This window comes from Lepus europaeus, chromosome 6, assembly GCF_033115175.1.
Source record: "Lepus europaeus isolate LE1 chromosome 6, mLepTim1.pri, whole genome shotgun sequence".
Lineage (NCBI taxonomy): Eukaryota > Metazoa > Chordata > Mammalia > Lagomorpha > Leporidae > Lepus > Lepus europaeus.
In genome coordinates, this window is record NC_084832.1 from 60,120,045 (window position 1) to 60,146,588 (window position 26,544).

At 40.5% G+C, this 26,544-nt stretch overlaps 1 protein-coding gene across 6 annotated transcripts; it reads right to left on the reverse strand.

Annotated features, from left to right (window-relative positions):
* ESD (esterase D) lies at positions 1 to 26,197 on the reverse strand. 6 transcript variants are annotated; one of them, XM_062194177.1, is made up of 12 exons: positions 26,113 to 26,197; positions 25,268 to 25,465; positions 22,041 to 22,081; positions 19,781 to 19,839; positions 19,596 to 19,667; positions 18,792 to 18,880; positions 16,530 to 16,628; positions 13,134 to 13,258; positions 12,396 to 12,515; positions 7,532 to 7,630; positions 5,538 to 5,699; positions 1 to 229 (listed from the first exon to the last, which is right to left on the reverse strand). In XM_062194177.1, exons 4-12 carry the CDS (start codon positions 19,798 to 19,800, stop codon positions 149 to 151), a joined length of 867 nt encoding a protein of 288 aa, XP_062050161.1. In that variant the 5' UTR covers positions 19,801 to 19,839; positions 22,041 to 22,081; positions 25,268 to 25,465; positions 26,113 to 26,197; the 3' UTR covers positions 1 to 148. The 6 variants fall into 6 exon arrangements, with proteins under 6 accessions (XP_062050161.1, XP_062050159.1, XP_062050162.1 ...); XM_062194175.1 differs by lacking the exon at positions 19,781 to 19,839 and adding an exon at positions 21,494 to 21,549; XM_062194178.1 differs by lacking the exon at positions 25,268 to 25,465.
* Between the last annotated feature and the right edge of the window lie 347 nt (positions 26,198 to 26,544).

Here is a 26,544-nt window from a genome sequence, read left to right on the forward strand (position 1 = left end):
TCAAAAGTAGGTTTGTTTATTCAGAAGGTGATTCAATTGTAGAATGAAGCCATTTTCGCACTATAAAATCCAATGTTTTGAAATCTTTCTCAGCAATTCTTTATTAGAACTTTCATAATCCAGAAGTGATTCCCTTATGTGAAGCTTTTCACGCATTCAGGTATTTGGCGTGATGTCTGATGTGATCAGCAATAAAGGTTGCAATGAAGTAGTAGCCATGATCATAACCCTAGAAGATGAAATACAGAGAAGACATCTGTTTACCATTCGGACAGTTCAATGCCAGGGACATTCTCTCTGCTGGTACTTCATTTGCTTCTAAGCAGTCAAAATACTAGTTCATGAAAGGTTTATAATCAAAATCAAGGTTGTTGTTGTACTCAAATGGTTTCATTATACGTCAAAAGGGCAACAAAAGCATGGAGGAAACATTCTACATAGCCAAGCTACTAAATGCTACCGTTAACATAAGACAGAAAAGAATACATTAATTAAATGTGCAGAGTAGACAAGTGGTTATGCAACAAGGATTAAAAAAATCAAGATTTAAAAAAAACCTTAGAAGCACGAACATTTCAACTAACAAAATAAGTACATTAACATCAATAAGTAACGATTTAAAATACAACATAAGCAACATGGAAAGTACAAGGAAAGAACATAAAAATGATCAAACGTTCTATCCCTGCTTGGGAAGTAAAATACAGCCATTATAAATCCCACAGAATTCCACTTCCTGGGTGGTCATTGGTCGTTCAGCTGCTGCTCACAGTACCCCAACCCATACTGGTGTGTTGGTTACACTGCTTCTGATCCAGCTTCCTGCTAATGTATACCCTGGAAGGCAGCTGGTAATGGTTCAAGTAGTTGGTGCTCGGCTACCTACCCCTCATGGGAGACATATATTAAGTTCTGGGTTTCTGGCTTCAGCCTGGCCCAGCCCTAGCTGTTACAGGCATTTGGAGTGAACAGGTAGTCTGTTTCTGTCACTCTGCCTTTCAAGTATATGAAAACAAACACTTAAAAACCAAAAAAGCAAGAATTCCACCTCCTACACAAGCATATCATATCTTTACTTGAGGAGAAAGGAATAATTCATTACATGTGGACATTCCTTAGCACTATATCAAATTGGGCAAAAAAATCAATAAACCATTTGAAAACTACCATGAAACAGAAAATGCAATGTGCCAAGCAACTGAGTTGAAACATCTCAGTCTATCCTATCAATTACAACTAGTGTTGTAGGCAAACGGGAGGCAGTCTCTTCTGACACCTGTGCTAATATATAAAGAGTGGTAGCTCTTAAAGGAAAAAAATTAACGTGGGAAAGATCTTGTAAGGGTGTTAAAACAATTTTAGGACAGCCTTGCTGCCCAGCTACACTGGGCAAATATAAGGTAGAACAAATGGCCACAGGTTAAAGTCTAGCAAAGATTTTTTTAAAAGTTTAACTAGTAAATGGTCTCTGGGGGAAAACGGGAATTTTTATAAGCATATAAGAAATAAAAATAGACTAAAAAACCCATTGGTTTCAGGGAACAAGGGCAATCCACAGGGTTCTGGTGAATCAGTGAATGTTCTCAATCTGTTACTTCCAGAAAAGTATAGAATGTGTATCTCAGGAGTTAATGAAACGTTCTAGCTTAAAGTCATCAAAGTAATTTAAAAGCAATCTGCCTTCTATTGGGGAAGTGAATCGGACAGGAATATTGGCAAGACGAAGGCTGAACTTTGAATTACTTGGATTTACATCTCCCTGTGATCAGACCAGTTCCATTTGATTAACTTTAGAACTAAAGGCAGTTTCTTACACAAAGAAAAGTATTTAAAGAAAAGCACCTTCCACTCTAATTCCTGAATTGTGAATTAAACAGGCTGATTTTTAGGCCAAATACCTGGGAAATGTACTGCCATCAAAAGATGGATGCAATAGAAAACGTAGGTGTAGGAAACAGATGTCTCAAACGTATGTGACAAAAGCCCAAGTCAGAGCTCTCGCACCAGGTTTTTCTCTCCATTTCACCTGTGTGACGTGCTGGCATGGCTGCCGCCAGGTAACTGGTAGCCTCCGCCGTTGGTTGCTACTGTCTTCGTTAGAGAAGGCTCAGGAGAAGTCAAAGTGCCAATTTTGAGTTCTCTAGGCTGTTACAGATTTGGAGCTCCAGTGTTACCCTGACTAGTTTCAAGTTCTGTTTATCAATCTCATTAAACAGGGGTGGCTTCGTTCACTGAGCTGGTCGGGTATGTTAGGCACGTGGTGCCACTGTCTGTAATTAGGGCCTTTGTTTTGTCCTCTGCCTCACACTTGAAGTGGAGAAATCCTTGGTGGCACAGCTCTGACTCCTGGAGTTTGAAAATACACGAATGCATTCTGTCGCCCTTCGCCCAACTCTCAAAAAGGAAACAGTGCAGCAGTAGCTGCAATGGACATTTACTCTAACAGGCAGTATGTTCCCACATTTTCCCCACTCAATTTGAAAAGCCTGGCTATGCTCGAAGGTATTCATTTTTTAATTTTTTTTCATTTATTTTTTTTTGACAGAGTGGACAGTGAGAGAGAGACAGAGAAAGGTCTTCCTTTGCCGTTGGTTCACCCTCCAATGGCTGCCACGGCTGGCGCACCGCGCTGATCTGAAGGCAGGAGCCAGGTGCCTATCCTGGTCTCCCATGGGCTGCAGGGCCCAAGGACTTGGGCCATCCTCCACTGCACTCCCGGGCCACAGCAGAGAGCTGGCCTGGAAGAGGGGCAACCGGGACAGAATCCGGTGTCCCGACTGGGACTAGAACCCGGTGTGCCGGCGCTGCTAGGCGGAGGATTAGCCTGTTGAGCCATGGCGCCAGCCTCATTTGCTTCTTTAACAAACACTGAGAGTCCATGTGCTAGATAATTGTGCTAAGCTAGGATACAGAGATGAGTGAGGGGTCCTGGCATTTCTGGAATTCTCTAAGAGGTAGATGCAGGGGCCAAAGCAACCTTGGAGTTTTCAAAGAGCTTCTAAGACTTGAAGAGGTATGACAGTCCTCCCTTTCTAGTCCCCAAAAAGGGAATGCTCTTTCTGGAATTTTCCTCAGTATTAGGTCACTGGGATTTTTAAGTACTTCTTTTCTTTTTTTTAATTATTAAATATTTATTTATTTATTTGAAAGAGTTACACAGAGAGAAGGAGGACCTCTCTCTCACTCTCTGCCTCTCCTTCTGCTGTTTCACTCCCCAACTGATCCGAAGCCAGGAGCTTCCTCCAGGTCTCCCATGCAGGTGCAGGGACCCAAGGACCTGGGCCATCCTCCACTGCTTTCCTAGGCCACAGCAGAGATCTGGATCAGAAGTGAAGCAGCTGGGACTTGAACCAGCACCCATATGGGATGCCAGCACTGCAGGCGGAGTCCTTACCCACTATGCCACAGTGCCAGCCCCAAGTACTTCCTTTTATGGCTAAGATTTGATCTCTGTACACTAGATATTGAATTCTACTTACTGTTTTTTTTTTCAATTTATAGTATCTGAAGTCAAGACATTATATACATTTAAACATACATATAATACATAAAACATAGTATATAAAAATCCTAACCAAATAAAAATCCCATGCACTTATATCCACTTCTCAACACAATTTGACGGTTGATAAAGTATAAACTGAGCATTTAGCACCAGGATAAAGAGGAAAAGGAATGAAGGGCAAATCATGTATGCGATTGAAATGATTTTCTTTCTTCTTAGGTCAGTTACTTGTATATATACTCCCTATTTCCAGATGACTTTGCCTTTCGTAGCTTCCACTTCACAAAGAAATAGTTACACAGTGTTCATCATTAGCCAGTGAGGCTGGTGATGAAGCTCTCAGACCTGAGGCAACTGGAAGTCAGTGGGAGTTGGCCAGAACTCTGAACATGGCCTCCCTGGAGCCACTACTCAGACCCGTGCACTTGGTTGTTGACTTGATTACAACAAACTCAAATACATTTTGCTTCACACTGGCCTTGCTGGCAAGAAAGCGAACACAAAATTGTCCCTGGCTCAGGACTGTGACTGTGGTGACGCCACACTTTCTTTTTTAAGGAGAGTTGACGGCTTCGTCTTGACTCCTCATTAAGTACAGCCAACTATGTTATTACAGTTGCTTGGGATACAGACATTTGAGAAATAAGTTGATTTACTTTTCCCCCCACAAGAATGTCATCTGTGTTCTAATTTTATGCTGTTTTTATAAAAGAACTCCAGGGATTTTCAGACTTTGTTGGCAGGCAGAAACTTTGTAGAAACAACAGAATTCCTAGCATAGCCTCAAGGGAAGCAGATGAGGCACCAAACGTGGCTGATGCCAAGAACCTCAGGTCATTCAGAAATAAACATGGTTTCTTACATCACTTACAGCTACAATTAATATGGTTAAGCACAACATTGTTTTTATCATCAAATTGGTATTCAGATTTCTCAAGGTTGGTTTGACTTAAAATCTGATTGTGTTGGTAAATGTTCATATAAATCTAAAAAAAACTCACATGCCATATAGGACTACAATGAAAGGAGATTGCTGAGAGCTGCTGCACAAGTTAGACAAGCCGGAGGTAATGCACAACTGCGCCTTGTGCTCCTCAGAAGCTAGATGGATGACAGAAATAGAACCTGCAGTCAAGTGACCTTGCCTCCAACCCTGGTTCAGCAAACCTAGCTTTGTGACCTTAGCTCAGGAGGTTATTTCTCCGGATCTGTCCCCTCACCTGTCAAACAGATGAACAGGAAAGGAATAAACTCTTATTTAGTGGTATCAACACTGAAGTGAGTTTGTGCTGTTTGAACATTTTATAAACTGAAACATACCACGAAGTGCAATGCCTTATTGATATATGAACATTTACCATCAAAACCACATTTTAGATCAATATGCCTGTCATTTAACATTACTCTTAAGAATGAAAATCATAGTCTTAAAAATAATGATCAGGTATAATTTTCAGTGTTCATTTTTTTATCCTGAAGGATTTTGTTTATATTCTACTTAGATTTTGTATTTTTTTTTTTTTAAATAAAAGCAAAATTTCTTTGAGTAAGGTGTATGGTAGAGAATCAAGTGTTTTAGTCAGGAAACACTTTCAAGTCAATTGAAATACAGTCATTATTCTTCAACTAAAAATAGCAAGTCACATAACAGCTAAGAAGTGCCTGTGTGTGCGATAAACAGTGCTCAGCTCTGGAGGCTAAGATGCCCATTCCACTGCCAACAGTGGGGCATGCATGAAGAGGTGTGTCCGTGAACGCTGAAGATTATGTAGCACTCAAGCACTAAACTTATTTATCAGTATGAGGGTGAGGAGAAAGCTGTAGGTATTTTTCAGTGCCCAAAGCTTTCCTATTTCTATCAAATTTGGTCTTAGGTATAATTTAATGGGGACTTCTCAAGTATTTCAATAGGATTGGAAAGTACCTTACTGAAGGCAGTATTTCATATTCTAAAATAAAGCCAAAGAACAATGCAATCTTGCTTTCTTATAGTTACGATACTGTGGTCAAGCTAAAAGTTCCTAGTACTTGCCTCTTGTAATCTAAAAACAACAGGGATTTTCTTTTCTGTACAGGCAGCTATGAAGTTCTCGGGGAGTAACTGGTCATAAAACTCATCCGCTTTTCCTTGATCAATTAGTATGTCCAGCTGAGAACCTGTGTAGGATTTCACAAGATGGGTAGCATCATAAGCCTGTAAGAGAGAAGCATTAAAGAAATAATCTTAAAGTGTCCAGCAAAAAACTCCTCAGAATATACCCTACAGAACCAGAGCTTTAAAGTCATTTAAATCCAAGGTTGAGTAAGTCAATAAGTTGGCTTCAAAGTCTGACTTGCCAGGTTTTTATCTACATGGTCTTCAGCATGGTCTAGTAACAGCCTCTTTGCTGCTTTCAAGCTGTCCAAAACTGGTGGCAAGAAGCCTGTGCCAAAAACATTCTTTACAGTATGGCCTTTTTTTTTTTTTTGTTCTAAGCTTTCAAAATTGTGAATCACCTCTCACCTCAAATAGATCATGATTTTTTTCTTTTAAATCCTTCCACGAACTGGAAATCCAAAAATTTCTTCTAACTCCATTAGATCTTCTATTTCCAAATATTCTCTATTTCAAAGTCTTGTTTCTTTTTAACTCTGATTCCAGATAGGAATACATTCAGCCTTCTGTTTTGCTATTCAACAGCTCTAAATCTCTGTTGTCTACATGCATGTTCCCACAGGTCTCATTTAAATAATCTGAATCTGTCAACACATCAAATGTCTTTTGTGAGGAGCTGCCACTAGTTACAATTTCACATTTTACCACGGAATTTCAAATATTTGTGCATAATTATACACAAATACATTCACTAACCACTACTTTTAGGCAGTGACTAAGATGAACAACAACCAGTTTTCCCTAAGTAATACATTTTTAAAGACCGCTTCCGTTTATCTTAAAAGGAGAAAGTAGGAGGGAACCTGTAAAGTCCAATGAGCTCTCAATCCTGACTTCACAATTCTACACGGCCTCCTTTTCAGCCGTAAATTAAATACCCTAAACACAACACAATTAACATAGTAAAGCATACTGTTCTTGGAGAAGATTACATAAGTAGATTCCTTTTTGGGTTACCTGTGCCTTTCCCTTTCCTACTCTCCCTCAGTTATCAGGTCTTTCGTCCAACACTTTGAGTGGGAGGGTGATTATCTTCACAACAGAAGACCTCGGAACAGCACAGACTGCACAGGAAGCAGACCCAAAACCCTGATGTATGTGCATCGCCAGCTCCGAGTGCCTACCGCTAACCACTCGCAGCACTCTTCCTGTCATAGTCACTCTGCCACTATGACACTATCTAAGCCTGAACAAGACGGTAACGTGGTGACAAAGAACTAATACTCTAATTTGTTAGAATTCCAATGATCATCAAATGAAAGTAGGGATCCATGTGGAAATGACCCCGAACAGATAAATGCTGTAGGGCAAAGAAGTTGGTTTTAATCTGCTCACATATTTTCTACTGCAAATGACCCATTTCTGGACAAAGGTAAAGTTAGAAATGACTCTCATGAGAAAGGACTGTTTTTAATTCCATTTTGAAGCACCTATTCCCATGCTTGAAAAAGCAGCCTTGCCATTGGTATTAGTTATGTAAGTGTAGCAAGATCTACTTTTAAAGATTTTTCCAGATCTGAAATTTAAAATCCAAATCTAAGATGCCGCATTTTGATACAGATACAACAACAGTTAAAAAGTCAGGTCTTTTGGTTCCTATTATACAACTGAACATATAGTTGATAGGAGGGAAGTTAAATAGCAATAATATGTGATCTTTTTGGTTCTGTTAATTTAGAAATAAAAAATATAAATTAGCAGAAAAAAACAGCTTAGGATATCTTCCATCTACCTACATATACACACATTCTTAGCTCTGAGGCCTTAACTTGAGCAGTCTTGGAATACAATGCTTGTGGTATGCAGTATACATTTTTAACAAGATTAAAAACTGTTAAGAATGAGTATTAAGACAATCATTCAGTACCTACCTTCCATTTGTTTTGGTCTGGTCCCAAAAATTCACCAAAGGCTTTTTTGCTCCAAACACAGAGCATTGGGTTGCAAATTGGAGCAAATGCTGACACAGACTTCAAAAACAAAAGAAATTTTGAAACAAATTATATTTTTGCTAAATCAAACATCGACACCTAAAACTTGCTTAAAACAGAAGTTATTGGTAGCTTGCTTAAAAACTGACTTGTCAGGAACAATTTTTCCTTTGATAATATTTTGGGCTTAGATTCTAAATCTTTCATAATATAATTTTTGTAGATGCTATCAAGAGCTAATATAGATGTTTAAAATAATGCAACAACACATTACAATTAAAGCACAAATGGAAATTTCTGTTCAGAGTTTCAACTTTGTTTTCTCCTAGAAGTTAATCTGTAATAGAAAACAATGCATATCTTGCACAACAAAAACAAAGCCGGAGGCATCACAATACCAGATTTCAGGGCATACTACAGGGCAGTTGTCATCAAAACAGCATGGTACTGGTACAGAAACAGATGGATAGACCAATGGAACAGAATAGAAACACCAGAAATCAATCCAAACATCTACAGCCAACTTATATTTGATCAAAGATCCAAAACTAATCCCTGGAATAAGGACAGTCTATTCAATAAATGGTGCTGGGAAAATTGGATTTCCATGTGCAGAAGCTTGAAGCAAGACCCATACCTTTCACCTTACACAAAAATTCACTCAACGTGGATTAAAGACTTAAATCTATGACCCGAAACCATCAAATTATTAGAGAGCATTGGAGAAACCCTGCAAGATATAGGTACAGGCAAAGACTTCTTGGAAAAGACCCCAGGAGCACAGGCAGTCAAAACCAAAATTAACATTTGGGATTGCATCAAATTGAGAAGTTTCTGTACTTCAAAAGAAACAGTCAGGAAAGTGAAGAGGCAACCGACAGAATGGGAAAAAAATATTTGCAAACTATACTACAGAGAAAGGGTTGATAACCAGAATCTACATAGAAATCAAGAAAATCCACAACAACAGAACAAACAACCCACTGAAGAGATGGGCCAAGGACCTCAATAGTCATTTTTCGAAAGAGGAAATCCAAATGGCCAACAGACACATGAAAAAATGTTCAAGATCACTAGCAATCAGAGAAATGCAAATCAAAACCACAATGAGGTTTCACCTCACCCCGGTGAGAATGGCTCACATTCAGAAATCTACCAACAATAGATGCTGGAGAGGATGTGGGGAAAAAGGGACACTAACCCACTGTTGGTGGGAATGCAAACTGGTTAGGCCACTATGGAAGTCAGTCTGGAGATTCCTCAGAAACCTGAACATAACCCTACCATACAACCCAGCCATCCCACTCCTTGGAATTTACCCAAAGGAAATTAATTTGGCAAATAAAAAAGCCATCTGCACATTAATGTTTATTGCAGCTCAATTCACAATAGCTAAGACCTGGAACCAACCCAAATGCCCATCAACAGTAGACTGGATAAAGAAATTATGGGACATGTACTCCATAGAATACTATACAGCAGTAAGGAACAATGAAACCCAGTCATTTGCAACAAGATGGAGGAATCTGGAAAGCATCATGCTGAGTGAATTAAGCCAGTCCCAAAGAGACAAATATCATTTGTTTTCCCTGATCGGCGACAATTGAGCACCAAAGGGGAAACCTGTTGAAGTGAAATGGACGCTATAAGAAACAATGACCTGATCAGCTTTTGTCCTGACTCTAGATGTACAATGTAATACTTTATCCTTTTTAGTATTTGTTGTTGTTGTTCTAGTACTAGTGGTTGAACTCTGTAATTAACACACAATTATTCTTAGGTGTTTAAATTTTAACTGAAAAGTGATCCCTGTTAAATTTCAGAGTGGGAAAAGAGGGAGGAGATGCACAGTTTGGGACATGCACAATCAGTCTTGCCCCAAATGATGGAGTTAGTAATGTGCCAGGGGATTCCAATACAATCCCATCAAGGTGGCATGTACCAATGCCATCTCACTAGTCCAAGTGATCAATTTCAGTTCACATTTGAGGGCTTGGATAGGTCTAAGAAACAAAGGGATCACACAAACAAGTGTCTGCTAATACTAACTGATAAAATCAAAAAGGGAGAGAAAGATCCAGCATGGGAAGTGGGATACACAGCAGACTCATAGGATGGCAGATGTCCTAAACAACACTCTGGCCTCAGAATCAGCCCTTAAGGCATTCGGATCTGGCTGAAGAGCCGATGAGAGCATTGTAGGCATGGAAAGCCAAGATACCATGGAAAAGAAAAAAAGAAGACCTAAATGAAAGATCTCTGTGAGTGAGATCCCAGTGGAAAGAACGGGGCCATCAAAGAAGGAGGTACCCTTCTCTGAAGGGAGGAGAGAACTTCCACTTTGACTATGACCCTATTGGAATAAGATCAAAGTCAGCGAACCCTAAAGGCTTCCATAGCCCTGGCAACTCATGACTAGAGCCTAGGGAGATTACTGACGCCATGAACAGGAGTGTCAAATTGTTAAGTCAGCAACAGGAGTCACTGTGTACTTACATCCCATGTGGGATCTGTCCTTAATGTGTTGTCTAATGTGCAGTGATGCTATAACTAGTACTGAAACAGTATTTTTACACTTTGTGTTTCTGTGTGGGCACAAACTGATGAGATCTTCACTAATTATATACTGAATCGATCTCCTGTATATAAAGATAATTGGAAATGAAAAAAAAAAAAACAAACCTGGTGTTAAATTGGAAATGGCATAGAAAATTAATTTTTTAAAAAAAATAGTGTGTAGGATCTCTGCCTTTAATGTGCTGTACACTCTAATTTAATGCTATAACTAGTACTCCAACAGTATTTTTTTTTTTTCACTTTGTGTTGCTATATGGGGGCAAACTGTTGAAATCGTTACCTAATTCATACTAAACTGATCTTTTGTATATAAAGAGAATTGAAAATGAATCATGATGTGATTGGAAGGGGAGAGGGAGCGGGAAAGGGGAGGGTTGTGGGTGGGAGGGAAGTTTTGGGAGGGGGAAGCCATTGTAACCCATGAGCTGTACTTTGGAAATTTATATTCATCAAATAAAAGTAAAAAAAAAAAAAAAAAAAAAAGCATGCCTTTTGTTAAAATCTAAGACATTCCTTCCCTTAAATATTGCTGAGAAAACAGTAAGGAATGCTTCTAAATATAATAGAATTTTTAGTACATATTTGTGCTTCTGTAAAATAAAGAATCTCTTAGCTCAGAGTACTTACCAATGTATATGTTTAGCAATGTCCACTAGCATTTTTAAAGAGTAAAAAATTCAAATAGTTTCAGTGCTCTACCTCAGACACAAAAAAATCGACTTGCATACAAAAAAACCCCCTAATTTAAATGAAAGGAAACCAAGGATCATACCATGAAAGTAGCTCACTTTGGTAATATAGCTACTATAAGTAAAATATTTGATACAGCAATAAAACACTATGAGAAATATAGTCATTTTTCAATAAAAGATGAAGGGCTTCACAATGGAAGAAATGGATTAAGAAGGTCTTGAGGTCAGGCATAGCCTTTAAAACACAGAAGCAACATGGAAATGCTCATTGTTTTGATCATTCCTCATTTCAGCCCTTGTATATGCTGGCTTGCACATTACAACACTATACAAATAGTAGTTATCCAAACTTGGCTCACTGAAAGAATATGGGAAGCTTCAAATAAAGAGGCTGAGAAGTTTTTCTTTTCTTTTTTTTTTTTTTGACAGGCAGAGTAGATAGTGAGAGAGAGAGACAGAGAGAAAGGTCTTCCTTTTTGCCGTTGGTTCACCCTCCAATGGCCGCTGCGGCTGGCGCATCTCGCTGATCTGAAGCCAGGTGCTTCTCCTGGTCTCCCATGCGGGTGCAAGGCCCAAGGACTTGGGCCATCCTCCACTGCCTTCCCGGGCCATAGCAGAGAGCTGGCCTGGAAGAGGGGCAACCGGGATAGACTCCGGTGCCCCAACCGGGACTAGAACCCGGTGTGCTGGCGCTGCAAGGTGGAGGATTAGCCTGTTAAGCCACGGTGCCGGCCAGAGAATGAAGTTTTTCAATCAAGCTACATTTCAATTTTCATTAGAGGTAGAAAGAACACAGAATTCTTAATGTTCTATGAACCATGAGTATATATATATATATATATAATTTTTTTTATTCAACAGGTAGAGTTAGACAGTGAGAGACAGAAAGGTCTTCCTTCCGTTGGTTCATCCCCCAAATCGCTGCCATGGCCAGAGCTGCTCCGATTCGAAGCCAGGAGCCAGGTGCTTCTTCCCAGTCTCCCATGTGGGTATAGTGGCCCAAGCACCTGTGCCATCCTCCACTGCCCTCCCGGGCCACAGCAGAGAGCTGGACTGGAAGAGGAGCAGCTGGGACTAGAATTGGCACCCATATGGGATGCCGGCGCCACAGGTGGAGGATTAACCAAGTGAGCCACGGTGCTGGCCCCATGAGTATATTTTTATACCTTAGAAAATCAAAATCCACTTTACAAATATTTATGATAAAAATATAACTAACAGATTCTGCCACAATATCTTAAGAGCAACAATCTTTAGAGGAAAATGTGCTCACAACTATAGCTTGAATAAAAGCAATAAAACACAAGCTGCATTTTATAACACTTCTAGTAAGCCAGCATGCGCACTGATGAGATTCCTGTGCTATTGGTTCTGTAGCACACATGTGTGGTCAAATTTAACAACTTCCTCCCATACGCCCTACAACAGAAACATTTAGTTCTAATACTGAAACAATTTCATAATTTCAATCTTCGGAAGTTGCTAGTATTACATTTTCAAGCAATATTTAGCACTAGGAGCTTCAGAAATCTTACTTTGTACTTTCCAGGATTTTTCAAAGTGCAGATCAGAGCTCCATGGCCTCCCATGGAGTGGCCAAAAATAGATGTCCTTTGGGGGTCCACTGGGAAATTGGCATTAACGAGCTGGGGAAGCTGGAGGAAATTTAATAGCAGGAAAAAATATATCAGAAAATCACTTCAAGGTTATATAAAATAATTACACAATCAATACCTCCAAATTATAGTCTTACAATGGGTTGAACTAAGAAAGGTGAAAAGTAAGGAAAACACCTCAGGCAGAGGTAACAGTTATTACATGTACAAAGATAAGCAATGTAGTAATATTGGAAATGTTTTTTATACAATAAAAAACAGGATAAGAATGTTTTACAGTTATGTGAATCACCAAAGAAATTCAGCAATATATCTAAACATAATTGAGGGGTAAGAATTATGGATTAAGATATTATAACTCCTATAAAATTTAGAGAGGTACAAAGACTATACAATACTGTATTACTAGAAGTAATGGCTTTAACACTTATCCCTTCAAACTCAGCCTTTATTTATTATCGTAAGACAGCTCAAAAGAAATTTCAGGGAAATGAAAGGGGGTTTCATATAGTATCTCCTTTGATAACACAGACCTCAAAGTAATTATAAAATGCTAAAATTGTACTTAGTTTAAAATTCTCCAGACTGGAAGAATTTGTGTCCAAAACCAAACTCTGGGCAGTCATCAGTTAATAATTATGATAGAAATTAAATTACCTCCTCTGTTACGTAAGAGTACATCCTATAGTTGGTTTTCCAAGGATCTTCAGTGGCATCCACATAAAATCCAGCACCAGTGCCGAAGTCCCAGCTGTCATCTTCTCCTTTAATATTGCAGCCACCTATGAAGGAACAATCTTGTGCTTTCATCTCTTGTCATAAGTGTTCATGTTTAACACCACATTTCTGGATGAATGTGAAAATCCATTTGCGTTAGAGCACTTCACTAAATACTGTGCAGTCTCTGCCTTTTGGGACACATGGTAGGATTCTATTTCTTGGCCCCATTATCTTTGAATGGGGCCACGTGATGAGAAGGAATGACTTTCACACTGGAGAAGGCCTGCCTTGGTAATGCAGTTTCCTTCTAAGTACTCTGAATATGCGTCTCCGCACTGTCTGACCTGTTGGAACTGGCACTCTCTCTTTATTCTTCGTGACTGTGTTGAGATCCCTTCCCTGATGACCCTCCTGCACTACCAACATTTCTTTAGTTCGCTTTACCGCTATGGTCTTAGCAAGGAAGAAATGCACATATCTGTGCTCAGTTAGGTATCCTGAACTGAACACATCCCTTAATGTGCTTTGGAATCATTCCATTATGTTTTCCTTACATATCCCATTAAGATTTTTAAATTCGCTTTTTTTTTTTTTTTTTGATAGGCAGAGTGGATAGTGAGAGAGAGACAGAGAGAAAGGTCTTCCTTTTTGCCGTTGGTTCACCCTCCAATGGCCGCTGCGGCCGGCGCATCGTGCTGATCCGAAGCCAGGAGCCAGGTGCTTCTCCTGGTCTCCAATGCGGGTGCAGGGCCCAAAGACTTGGGCCATCCTCCACTGCCTTCCCGGGCCATAGCAGAGAGCTGGCCTGGAAGAGGGGCAACCGGGATAGAATCCAGCGCCCCAACCGGGACTAGAACCTGGTGTGTCGGCGCTGCAAGGTGGAGGATTAGCCTGTTAAGCCATGGCGCCGGCCTATAAATTCGCTTTTAAATTGACTAGTTTTTATTTTATACACACCTGCATGTGATTACAAAGCCAACCTCTGGGATATTTGTTTACTTGAAAGGCAGAGGAGAGTGAGCGCACACAAGAGGCAGCAGAGGGAGGTCTCCCATCTACTAGTTCACTCCTCAAATGCCTGCAACAGCTGGAACTGGGCCAGGTGGGAAGCCAGGTGCCGGGAAGTCAATCAGGGTCTCATGTGGGTGCCCCAACCACCTGAGCCATGACCTCCTGCTGGAATGGAGAGCAGAGCCAGGGCACGAAACCCGGAATTTCTGAATAGAATTACAGTCATATGTATTTTGAGGGCAGTTATTCTTCATGATATATAATTACTCAACTAGGAACCCAGCATTTTCTCACTTATTAAAGTCTTCATTTATGATCTCTAGCAGAATTTTAGTTTTCTTTTTATACATATACATATTTTAAAAGTTTACTCCCAGTACTTTACACTTTTGATGCTATTTTGAATTAAAATATTATTCCCTTTTTTTTTGTTTTTTTGTTTTGTTTTGTTTTCTTTGGTTTTTTGACAGGCAGAGTAGACAGAGAGAAAGGTATTCCTTTTTCCATTGGTTCACCCCCCAAGTGGTCGCTGCGGCCGGCGTGCTGCGGCTGGCGCACCACGCTGATCTGAAGGTGCTTCTCCTGGTCTCCCATGCGGGTGCAGGGCCCAAAGACTTGGGCCATCCTCCACTGCCTTCCCGGGCCACAGCAGAGAGCTGGCCTGGAAGAGGAGCAATGGACAGAATCCAGCGCCCCAACCAGGACTAGAACCTGGTGTGTTGGCGCTGCAGGCAGAGGATTAGCACAGTGAGCCTCAACGCCGGCCTATTATTCCATTTCTAACTAGACATATCTTTGCTTTTGTACAACACAGCCCACGACCAACAGACACTTGAGAAAATACTCAGGATCAGTAGCCATCGGGGAAATGCAAATCAAAACCACAATGAGGTTTCACCTCACTCCAGTTCAAATGGCTCACATACAGAAATCAATAAACGACAAATGCTGGTGAGGATATAAAGTAACAGGTACCCTAATCCACAGTTGGTGGCAATGTGAACTGGTGCAGGCACTGTGGAAGTCAGTATGGAGGTACCTCAGAAATCTGAACATAGACCTACCAAATGATCCAGCCATCCCACTCCTTGGAATTTACCCAAACCAAAAGAAATCAGTATCTAAAAGAGTTATTTGTACTCCCATGTTTACAGTAGCACAATTCACAATAGCCAACATATGGAATCAACCCAAATGTATATAAGCTGATGTCTGGATAAAGAAATTATGTATATATACACTATGGAGTACTACTCAGTTGTTAAAAAAAAAATGAAATCCTGTCTTCTGCAACAAGATGGTTGCAACTGGAAACTATTATGCTTAGTGAAATAAGCCAGTCCCAAAAAGACAGATATCATGTTTTCCTGATCAGAGGTAATGAAGAGAGTACCTGAAATATAATGTATTGAAGTAAAATAAACATTTTGATAACCAGTGATGGTTTATAGCCCTTGTGTCTTTCATTGAGGAATTATATTTTGTTTTGCTTTTTGTTTTCATACTATTTGTTGAACTCTTTTACTTAGGGTAGTGTTAACTATATGATCATTAAGTATACTAAAAAAAGATCACTGTAAAAATTAAGGGTAGGAATATGGGGGAGGCAAGGGTTGGAGCATGGGTGGAAGGGAGGGTAAGGGGAAGTACCACTATGTTCCTATAGTGGTATAAAGGAAATATGACACTTGTATAACTTAAATAAAATTTATATAAAAAATACACATTAACCAAAAACAAAACAAAACAAAAAACCAATATGGCCCATGAAAGGAAATACAATACTTCTAAAGGCCAGCCCTTTTACTTGGCCAGCTTTGGCGACTACGTAAATTCTATCTCCTTATACTTTCAGAGTCAACAAAACTGCTGGGCTGAGTTCTCAAAGACTTGATATTTTCATGTCTCTGAATATTCTAGTCATTTACATTAAAACTCATGTTTATTTAAATGCATGACTGATGAACAAGGATAAAAAAAAACACATGAATTATGTGAATAAGGCAGTTTTTCTATGGAATAAAAAAAGGCATTTGCTATGCATTGCACATTATTACTTTTATACTAGCACCAAAATGATGTATGAGTTGAGCTTCCTACTCTGGTTGGACGTATCTTCATCTGTTAAATGGCTACAGAGAAACTAACTGCTCATGGGAGCCATGTCAAGAGTAAAATGCAGTGAGGAAAAGGTGCAGCACAGTGTTTTTATGTTACTTGAAAACTGAGAGAAGATTACAGAATGCATAAGTATGTTATACCACTTATAACAGTCTTTAAGATTGAGAGTTTTAGAAAGGATCTTTGAACGAGAACACTTACGAGGGCTGGTATCTGGAGCGATGACAATAAGGCCATGTTCTGAGGCAGCTTGCTGAAAGCCAGATTTTGTTATAAAATTTTGTTCTGTGCAAGTCAAACCTGAAGATCAAAAATACCGTTATATCATGCTATAATGGAAATGGCTCTTAAGCTTTATTCTTTTTTTAATAGAAATCTTTCCTTAGAAATAATTTTGGGTAAGATATTCCAGATCCTTTTCAACAAAATTTATAATAGTATCAATATAAGAACTGTCTTAGACTAAGCTAGCTTATAACCAGGCTATTAAAGTCACTTACTCGTTTTAATTTCAAAACACAAATATTCACAGGGAGCTAACACTATGGCCATCGTAACACAAATAACTGAATATCCTTAATAGACAGTTCTCAGCACTACAATTCAGCATAATCATCTTTGTATTCCTCGCTGAACTAAAATGAGATTAAAGACCATTATATTTTCCTTAAACTGAGTTTTAGCCCCAATTTTTAGAACTGTTTCTGTCATTTTTCCTACTTCTATACTTTTTCAGTCATGTAATAAAGGAGAGGACTTAATTCTCTTTCTACAGGTACCTAATATAAAAATGTGAGAATGGCCAAAGAGGAACTAGCAATGGGTGCCTGAGTGAAATACCACCAAACACAACAGCCCTTTTCCCGTGGCCAAGGCCAGATAATCCCCTACATCTGATGATTAACATCAAGGTTACTGATAAGCATGATGCAATTCTGAATTAAAGAACATCTTCACAGTTGTTAATTATTCCCTAACAACCAACATAGAGACTTATGAAGAAGCTGACCTTAAACATTTTTAAGATTCGTACATGAAGTCTCAAGTATCACTGGACACAGTGTCATGGGAGTTTATGGTTAAATTCTGTTAGGACATAGCAGATTTTCCCCAGTCATGGCAGACAAACAGGGTCATTGTTTGCCCACCATGTTCCTTCCTGGCACACCCTTTCAGAGACTTCAGAATCAGGATGGTGAACTACTCCAAATACTGACCAAAGACCAGCAACTCTGCAGACCTTAGCGTGAATGTGTTCAAAGGAAGCAGGATCAATAGTCCAGAAAACATGAGTTTTGGATTTCAGACAAGATCTGATCCTAGCTGCCACTCAGTCACTTAAAAACTAGCCATCTGGATTATTATGAGCCTCGGTTCTTTCATTTCAAAACCAAGGATCATATTGCCTATTGTTACCTCAAATGGATCAGTAAATGTGATGATAAATGTAGTCCCCTGAATTGTATCTGGGACATAGAAAATAATGTCTCACACCTGAGAAATGCAAATTTATTAGATACTACAGGAAAATGTGTGGACCTTTTTCTAGTTAGAATAAAGTTTTGTTGATTAAAGTAGATGGGAATGAACTGTATTATAGAGTGAATTTAATTCCACTAGAAGAGTTACTCCTAAAACCATGTAGATGGTTAATTAAATTCTGTTTGAGCAACTATGATTATTTTACATGAAGTGTCTGAGTAATTTGTACATATAATTTATCCCCTTAAGTGTTCGATCATTCTTATAATAGTCATAATTATGCAAACATCACCTACATCTAACTTGTAACATTTTCATCACCCATAAAAGAAATCCTGTACCCTGTCTCATAATGTGGTTGCTATGATTCTCTTTTTGCAACGTTTGCTTCAAAAGATGAAATAGCAACACCTTGTGAACGAAAGTTAGTACAGATGCTCAAAACTATGGATGTCAATATTACTGTCTCCCAATCTATTTCTGTAGTCTTTAATATTAACCACAGATGAAGAAGCCTTAAGGTTTCCAGATTGTTGCCAGAGAAGCTTTATGGAGTTCAGTTAAAATATTCTAGAGAACATTTAAAGAAGTTACTTGTCTATGATTTCTACCTGAAGTTTCATGGCATCCCAGTTTCATCTAATGTCATCCCATTTGACTGGAAAGGTCTATACAAACTCCAGAAATGCCTGGGTAGGTACAAACTCAAATAATTTTTCCAAGCCCTTGCGATTGAATCCAAAGCTTCACATTCTCTTTTAAACTAATTGTTCTAATTGAAAAAGAAAGAAACAAAGTAAATGTAATTCAGGCCATCTACAGTTATCCTTAAGATAAAGTAAAGTAACAGAGTTGACCATGATAGGCCTCTAAATCTTTTGTGAATGGTACAGAATGCACACCAGTAACTTAAAATAAAAAGGCAAGATAAGCCAGTTAGAAAAAAAACTCCTTTACAAAACTCAAATGCATAATACTTACCAGATAGAAAATACAATACAGGGCACTTTGCAGATTCTGCCTTTGGTGGCAGGTAGACAGCAAATTTCATCTTGCATTTCAATTCAGCACTGTAATTTTAACAACAAAATATGAATGCCACTCATCAAACACAAGTAATTAATCTCTATAAAGACATCCAGAAAGGTCCAAAGCAAGTGATTTAAGGCACAAAATAAGTGATTATGCCATTAGGGGAAGATACTTTGTCCCTTAAACAGCTGCACAAAACTCTGGGAAGATCTGAGATCTTATCTGCTTTTAAAAAACTCTCATCTTCCTTTTTCTGAGGTCCATTTTTACCTACACTTCCAGGTGTACCTGGTGCCTCCAAGTCCTAAGGCTTTGTATAAACTGTGTCATTTCACAGCTCTTTCTTGCTAGTGTTTAAAATTCAGCTTTCTAGTTTTACTGAGTCAAGGACTACTTGCCCATCTGTATTTCTCTCCAAAATATTGTCCTTGGCTCTCTCACTTCTTTATTATGCATTTGCAGATAAACATGTGTGTTTGTGTTTAATCATGTTCTCAGAATTTTTAACGTAACACAGGCATTTTCACAGATTTACAAGACAAGTGAAACATGAAGACAGCCTTTATTCAGGCTCCCCACTAACTCATACAGTCAAATCAATAAATCATCAAATTGGATGAAATTGTCAGATGATAAGACGGCACACAAAAGATTCAAAGTGACACGAGATACCCTAAACATGATGATTTGCTTAAAATCAAAGCAAACAGCAAAATAAAGTGAGAGAAATCTAAATTTGTTCTTAGCAGTTACCTGTCATGTTCAAAAACTTTCTGGAACCCTCCAAAGCTCTTGCTGCTGGAAACCTGTTTCAACGCCATTCTCCTGGTAGTGAAGATTAATCTCGTTAATTCTAGAGCACTGGTTCCAGAAAAGCTCGAAACCAAACTGATCACTGTCAGATAAACTCCAGAACATAGAACTGGTTTCCACAGTACCTTCGTGTAGCATCGCTCATTAACAAGTTTGGTGGTTGTTGTCCACTGACCAAAATTCTCTGTAGATTTCAAGGTACTAATTACTTATCTCAGATATTAAGACATTAATAGGCAGCCTGTCAACTGCAACAAAAAAGTCAAGGACTTGGGCTAATCATGGTTGTTTTATTTTTATTTTTTTAAATATTTATTTTCAAAGAGTTACAGAGACAGGGAGAGAGACTGATCTTCCACCCGCTGATTCACTCTCCAGATGGCTACAATGGCCTGCTGGGTCTGACAGAAGCCAGGAGCTTCATCCGGGTCTCCCATGTGGGTGGCAGGGGCCCAAGCACTCAGTACATCTTCCACTGCTTTTCCCAGGGTACCAGCAGGGAGCTGGACCTGAAGTGAAGCAGCTGGGACATGAACCGGTGCCCAAATGGGGTACTGGCATTGCAGGCAGTAGCCTTACCCACTAAACCACAATGCCAGCCCCATAGTCATGGTTAATTTTAAAATGAAGGAAGACAGATGTTATGATAAAACATAAACCTGCTATAAGTGAATTAAGTCACTAGGAAATTTGGTGACTAATTTCTCATCAATAAACCTTTTTAATTTTCACATAAAAGTTATTTTAAACTGACATTGAAAAATACCACACATTACTTTTTAAAACAGAAAAATACCTCAAAAACCATCTTTATCATCAGTGTCTGTTGACACTGACTGACTGTGTGCCTCTCAAGGAAGCATTTCTTTCCCGTTCTTACAAGCACTGCATTGAAATATAAAGCAGGAAATCCTACACACCAAATAAACAGCTTCAGATACCAGCAATGGGCACTGCCACTCTTGGGGTCCTCTCAGGGAGATGTACTAGCAGATTGAGGATGATTATTATAACGATAAGTAACAATAATCTTTAAGAAATAATGTTGGTTATATCTTTGCAAAATTCTAAGTCAGAACAGCTTCAATCTTATCTTTAATCTCTTCAATAAATCTGAATAGTTTTATATTGGGGAGCATGAATTCTAACCCAAGAAATCTGACATCAGAGCCTCCACCTTTAGCTAAGATGCTGGCTGCCTCTCTAAAGGATCTTTAAATATGCTTAAAAGAAAAAAAGACACCCTCTAAGAATAACCAATTCTATAGAACATTTTTTCACAGAGATTATCCTCTGTTCATAGGTGTTTTATGTTTTTAATTTTTTCCATTTCTTTTTAAAGACTTATTTATTTGAAACGCAGAGTAACTGAGATCTTCTATCCACTGGTTCACTCACTCCCTGAAGGCTGACAACAGCCAGGGCAGGGTCAGGCCAAAGCCAAGAACTTAGGAACTCTGTCCAGGTCTCCCACATAAGTGACAGAGACTTGAGTATCTGAACCATCATCTGCTGTCTCCCATGCACAACAGCAAGAAGCCAGATGGTTAGGAGGGGAGGTGTGACTTGATCCCAGGTACTCTGAAATGGGATGTGGGTGTCCCATGGGGCGACTTGACTTGCTGCACAATGGTCACCCGGGGTTTAATGGGTTTTTAACCTATAAAAGCAAAATTGCCCCATAGATATTATTATTTTATATTAACTTCAGTTATTCTTGTTTATGACTGCACTTTAAATAATGAATACAGATACTGTATAATTTTAATACATATGCACGTGACTCCAAAGAATAAAATTTGCTAAGTTGTTTCCTATTAGGAATTATGTCTGCTTACCCAAAACGTGGTATACTGAGCATGTGTCTGGTACACAGGAGTTTCCTAATAATTATCTGTTGAATTAATGAATAATTTTTAAATGCCTAATTATGTGAAACTTAAAAAATTAGGTTGTCCTTTATTTCTATCATTCTGTACTATTATTCATCTACTTTAGATAAAGTACTCTATTTGCTCTTCGAATGTTTCTAAATTAAAAAGCAAGTATTTTTCTAATACTTCAAATACAAAGTTAAAAGTTAAAATATTCTTTTTTTTAAATTGTGGAATGCCTTAAAATTTTTTTTAAAGTTTTTTTTTTGTTCACCCAACCAACTGTTTTATAAACTACCTTCAATTACAAATAAAAAAAAATTACATAAGGTAAGAACTAGATAGGATATACTTTTATATATTATGAAATACTAGGTTGTTATATTTTTCAGTATGTTATATTTTTCAGTAAGTGTCCATATGAAAAGTAATAGCTATTTTAAAGCAAATTATTAGGTTGTTTTTCATTCAACTTTCAGAGTAACTCATAAACAGTAGAACTTAAATTTACCTGATTACTCTTTTTTTTGTCTGCACCACGGGCTGATGATCCTGGCGAGGAAAAAAACCAACATGTACAAATGGGAGATACTTTACACTGCGAAGATCAGACAGAGGCTCTCCACACAACGCATTCTACACGAAGACATGTTCCTCTTCTGAGGCAGGTGACTGTCTACCCTGGACACTGCAGCACCCATCACCACTTCACCTTGGCTCTTAATTACCTTTGTTGCTTCAAGGCCTGGGGCTTAGTCAGAAACCTTTGCTGGGGTAATGAAGAAATTATATTTCCACTGTTAAGTAAATTAAAAATAGTCTCAAACTGGTATTTAGAAGTATGAGATGCAGTCGACAACTGAGTGTAAAGGAAACAGGAGTGGAGGAGAGGAAGGGCAAGGAAGATAGCTCCACCTGGCTCGGAGTGAGAGGCCAAACTTACCATGAGGGAAGGAAAAGGCAGGAGAGACAAGGCTGGAAGACCACTGGGTTGGCTGACTAGAAAGGACATGCTAAGAACACAGGCTAGGCTCATGAAGACGGCTGAGATGAATGATACAAAGTGAAAAGAGATGTACATGCATATGTAGAAACTGACATATGTATGTGCTTTTTTTTTTTTTTAATTGCATGTCTTATGTAGGTTCTACTAAAGGTAAACAAGTGTATTTAGCTTCTAACATTGTGTGGTAGGAACAGGGTGACAGTTGGGTAAATAGCAAAGCACAAAACAATCCCCGCCCCTGCCACAAAGACCCCAAAGACTTTTTTTTTTTTTGACAGAGTTAGAGAGAAAGGTCTTCCTTCTGTTGGTTCACCCCTCAATGGCCGCTACAGCTGGAGCGTTGTGCCGATCTGAAGCCAGGAGCTTCTCCTGGTCTCCCATGCTGGTGCAGGGCCCAAGGACTTGGGCCATCCTCCACTGCCTTCCCGGGCCACAGTAGAGAGCTGGACTGGAAGAGGAGCAACTGGGACAGAATCCAGCGCCCCAACCGGGACTAGAATCCGGGGTGCCAGCACCACAGGTGGAGGATTAGCCTAGTGAACCGTGGCGCCAGCCATCAAAGACATTTTCAATACCAGGAAGGAATTACATAATTTTTCTAGAAAGTTAACACTGATATTCTTTGGGAAAGAAAAGTTCTCTTTCTTAGAACATGACACATGCGAATGGTCAAAAACCATTAAAGCCAATCTGGTTAAAAAAAAAAAAAAAGTCATCTATTTACAAAGCATCCATTCCTAAAAGGCCAAATGGTCCAATCTAACTGTTCTTCTCTTTAATTTCAGAAGTGACCAGAAATCTGAGTTATTTCTATTTTTACCTATTCTCTCCTTCTCCAGTCTCCAGTTTCCTATATATACTTCTGCTTGTGTTTTTTGTCCTCATTTCCTCAGATGCCTTGGATTTTGACCCATGTCTTCAATGCCAGTGTGTCCCACTCCACTGGCTCTTAACAACCTAGACAGATCCCCAAAACTGGTGGATGGCAACGCAGCACCTGACATTGCAACCACTGCCTCTGTTCAAATCTTCCTCTGTCAAATTCTGGGGCCCCCCTCCCCATCTTCCTTTGCTCTCCTCTTCCCTAACCCCCTCACCTACATTCGACTGCATTTTTTGGGAGGAAGAATCTAAATCTGCACCTTCCTATCTAATCTTCCTCCACATTAGTGCTGGAAATGGAACTTCTTGCCGGAGCTTTCTGGCAAGGTATGTGAAGGTATGTTCACTCGCGAGCAAAATTCACCCAATCTAAAATCAAGCCTTTACATCCCTCATTAAACGTTTCTTTTGTTTGCCTCTATTTGCCAGACCCCTGCTCTTCTTGTCAAATCTACATTTCAAGAATCCTGAAGTGATCTTTTGAATTCCCAGTGCCATCATCCTAATTATGCCTAAGAAATTAAATTAAAACTTCGATTCCTCGTCTTTCTAGCAGTATGTCCCACTATAACCACTTCTGCATGAAAACACAGGGTTCTAATCCATATAAACCACCACTCAACAGATCCCTATGAAGAGATCTTGCGGCCTAACTGAACTGAGCCTATGGTGCTTTGAATGTAGATGCCAGGCCCCATCAACTCTTCATCTCCCAAGGTCTCCTCAGCCTCCCTCCATTAACTTAGTATACTTGCCCTGCCTTGGCTTAGCAAAACCACTTACTAAAATTGACTTGCTGAATTGAGGGAGTGGCGCAGCAGCACCCACAAAGTTTGAATCCCTGGACTCAAGAGTTCTTCCGTTTCTCCAACAGTTAACATCTTGATGTGCTGTCTGGTCTCAAGGGTTTCTTTTCCAGTAACTGCAGGCCTGGAGCCCTCAGTAGACTGACTCCTACTCTGCCATAATCAAAATTCCATGAAGGATGAATTATTGCTGACTGAAGGAGGGTCACATGCATTTCAGAGCAACTAAGAACCTGGGCACTAGCAGAGTATGCGCCTCTCAAGCCCAACTTGAACTTATAAGACCCTGTCCGTGTTACCCTTGGGTGGTGGGGGCCAGGGACTGAAGTCCTAGCTACCTGACTCCTTGCTTTGCACTCTATAACATTTCCTTTCCTCACTAGCCTGATGTCACTGATTGGCTTTCTGCATGTTAGAGAAAAGAACCCAACTTGGGGGGTTCTATAGCAGTTCCTCCAACCAGTCTGAGGGGCTGTTCTGTGGTGTAACATGGCCTACATAGAACTATTATCACTTTTATTTTTAAAATTGTGATCAAATAACATTTACTGTCTTAACCATTTGTAATTACCTATTTTAGTAGTGCTAAGTATATCGTTAGTCATTTTTAAGAAACAGGATTAGCTAGCCCAAATTAATCCGCAAATAGTAAATGTTTGACCACACCCTGGCTGTGACAGATTAGCGAGCTAATCTGACCTGGCCATCAGACCAGTCGTTAAGAACCAGTAAGTCATGCAAATTGAAGACAATGCAGTCAATTATATAATTTTCTTGATGTTTGATGCCTTTACATTTTCACAAAGTCCAAACAATGAAGGATTGATGACAGAAAGGTAAGGACAAATGAAGTCCCAAATGTCTTTGTCACATTTTACCTAATTTACCTATTGCTAAGCAGTGTCTTCCATAAAAGTGCACAAGGCCTGATCACTGACCAACATCTAATCCACTGTGGAGAAGGACGGCATCTGTCAACTCTGAATACTTTCACGTGGCTCTAAAATCTGAATTTGGGGCCGACCCTACATTTTCTGGTCTCACCTTACTTCACTCGAATCCAATGACGTATCATTCCAGGATGGCCTGGATGTTTCTACTGGGTGGCTGTCCTTGATGCCGCTGTATAACAGTCTCTGCCCAGGTTCTCCAACCAGATCCTTGAGGTCAAATTCCGGTTTTACCACTTAACAGCCACACGAATTTGGGCAAGCTATTTAATCCAAGGCCTCACTTCCCCGTCTGCAAAATGGGTATATAATGTATCGATTTGCTAGGGCTGCTCCAGGAACGAAAGGAGTTCATTCATGCTTGCTATAGGCAGCACATACACGTTAGTTTTCCTGCAGCCAGCAATGCCAGCTCCATGAGGATCCCAAAAGAAACGCCGCCAAGCCCGTCCCGACACACCTCTGCGGGCACTGAACACCCCTGAGACTTCGCGGACCGCAAAGATGGGGCACCCCGGTCTGCGGCCCCCGGGGTGCGCCGCTGACCGCGCCCCCGGGTCAAGGTCGCGGCCCCCAGAGAGAGCAGGGCCCAAGGCTGCCGGCCAGCCAGCCGCGCCACCAATGCTCCGAGGGGCTGTGCGCGCCCCGGCACGGGCCCAGGAGGCGGAGAGGGGCTGGCCAAGTAGCTGGCACGAGAACTACGCCAGCCTCCCAGCACGCCCGAGCGCCCCGGGGGACGGGCGGACTCCGCGCAGCAAATGGGATTAGGAAGCGAGGCGCGCGCCCCGGGCCGGGATCGCTGTCCCCACGTCCTGCCCGGGGACCTCAGGGCTGCAGGCCTCGGCGTCCGTCCCCAGAAGGCCCTACCGCGTCACCGCTGCAACCCCAGGCTCAGGCGGGCCAAGGACGTCCAGGTGTTTTGCCAGGATCGGGTCTTACCTGTAAGCGGAAGCCCCGGTGCAGAAGCAGTGGAGCCGCAGGGAAGGGCTGGGAGTCAATATGGCCACGGGGGACCAGGCCGGCCCCGCCCACACTAGGCCCCACCCCTCCCCGGGCCCGCCCCCTCTCGTCCTAACGCAGCGGCCGGGTCCTCCTTCGGCCCCGCCTCCTTCTCCAGGCGCTTCCCGGCGTCCTCCGCGTGGGCGGCCGCCCCTCCCCCTGCCCATCTCGTTCTCCCTCCTCCCGGCGTGGTTGCGTCAGCAGTGCCGCGGGCGTTTGAAGTTGGAATGGGTTCACCTGCTGCGGGGTCGGCACGCGGGGCGCGCCCACGGGAGGCCGAGGCTTTAATAAAGCTGAGGTCTGGCTTCGCTTAACTCGTGGAAAGGGTGTACGGTTACTTACAAACCAGAGCCTCCAACTTGGTATCTGCGT

What these genes read in the sequence shown, in the direction of transcription:
- ESD (XM_062194176.1), bottom strand. Translation starts at nt 21,516, where the DNA reads ATGCTCAGTATACCACGTTTTGG. An exon ending in CGCTCCAGATACCAGCCCTC is followed by an intron (nt 13,259 to 16,529) that starts GTAAGTGTTCTC and finishes GTTCCTTCATAG; the next exon opens with GTGGCTGCAATATTAAAGGA. An exon ending in TTGTTTTTAGATTACAAGAG is followed by an intron (nt 230 to 5,537) that starts GCAAGTACTAGG and finishes TTCATCTTCTAG; the next exon opens with GGTTATGATCATGGCTACTA.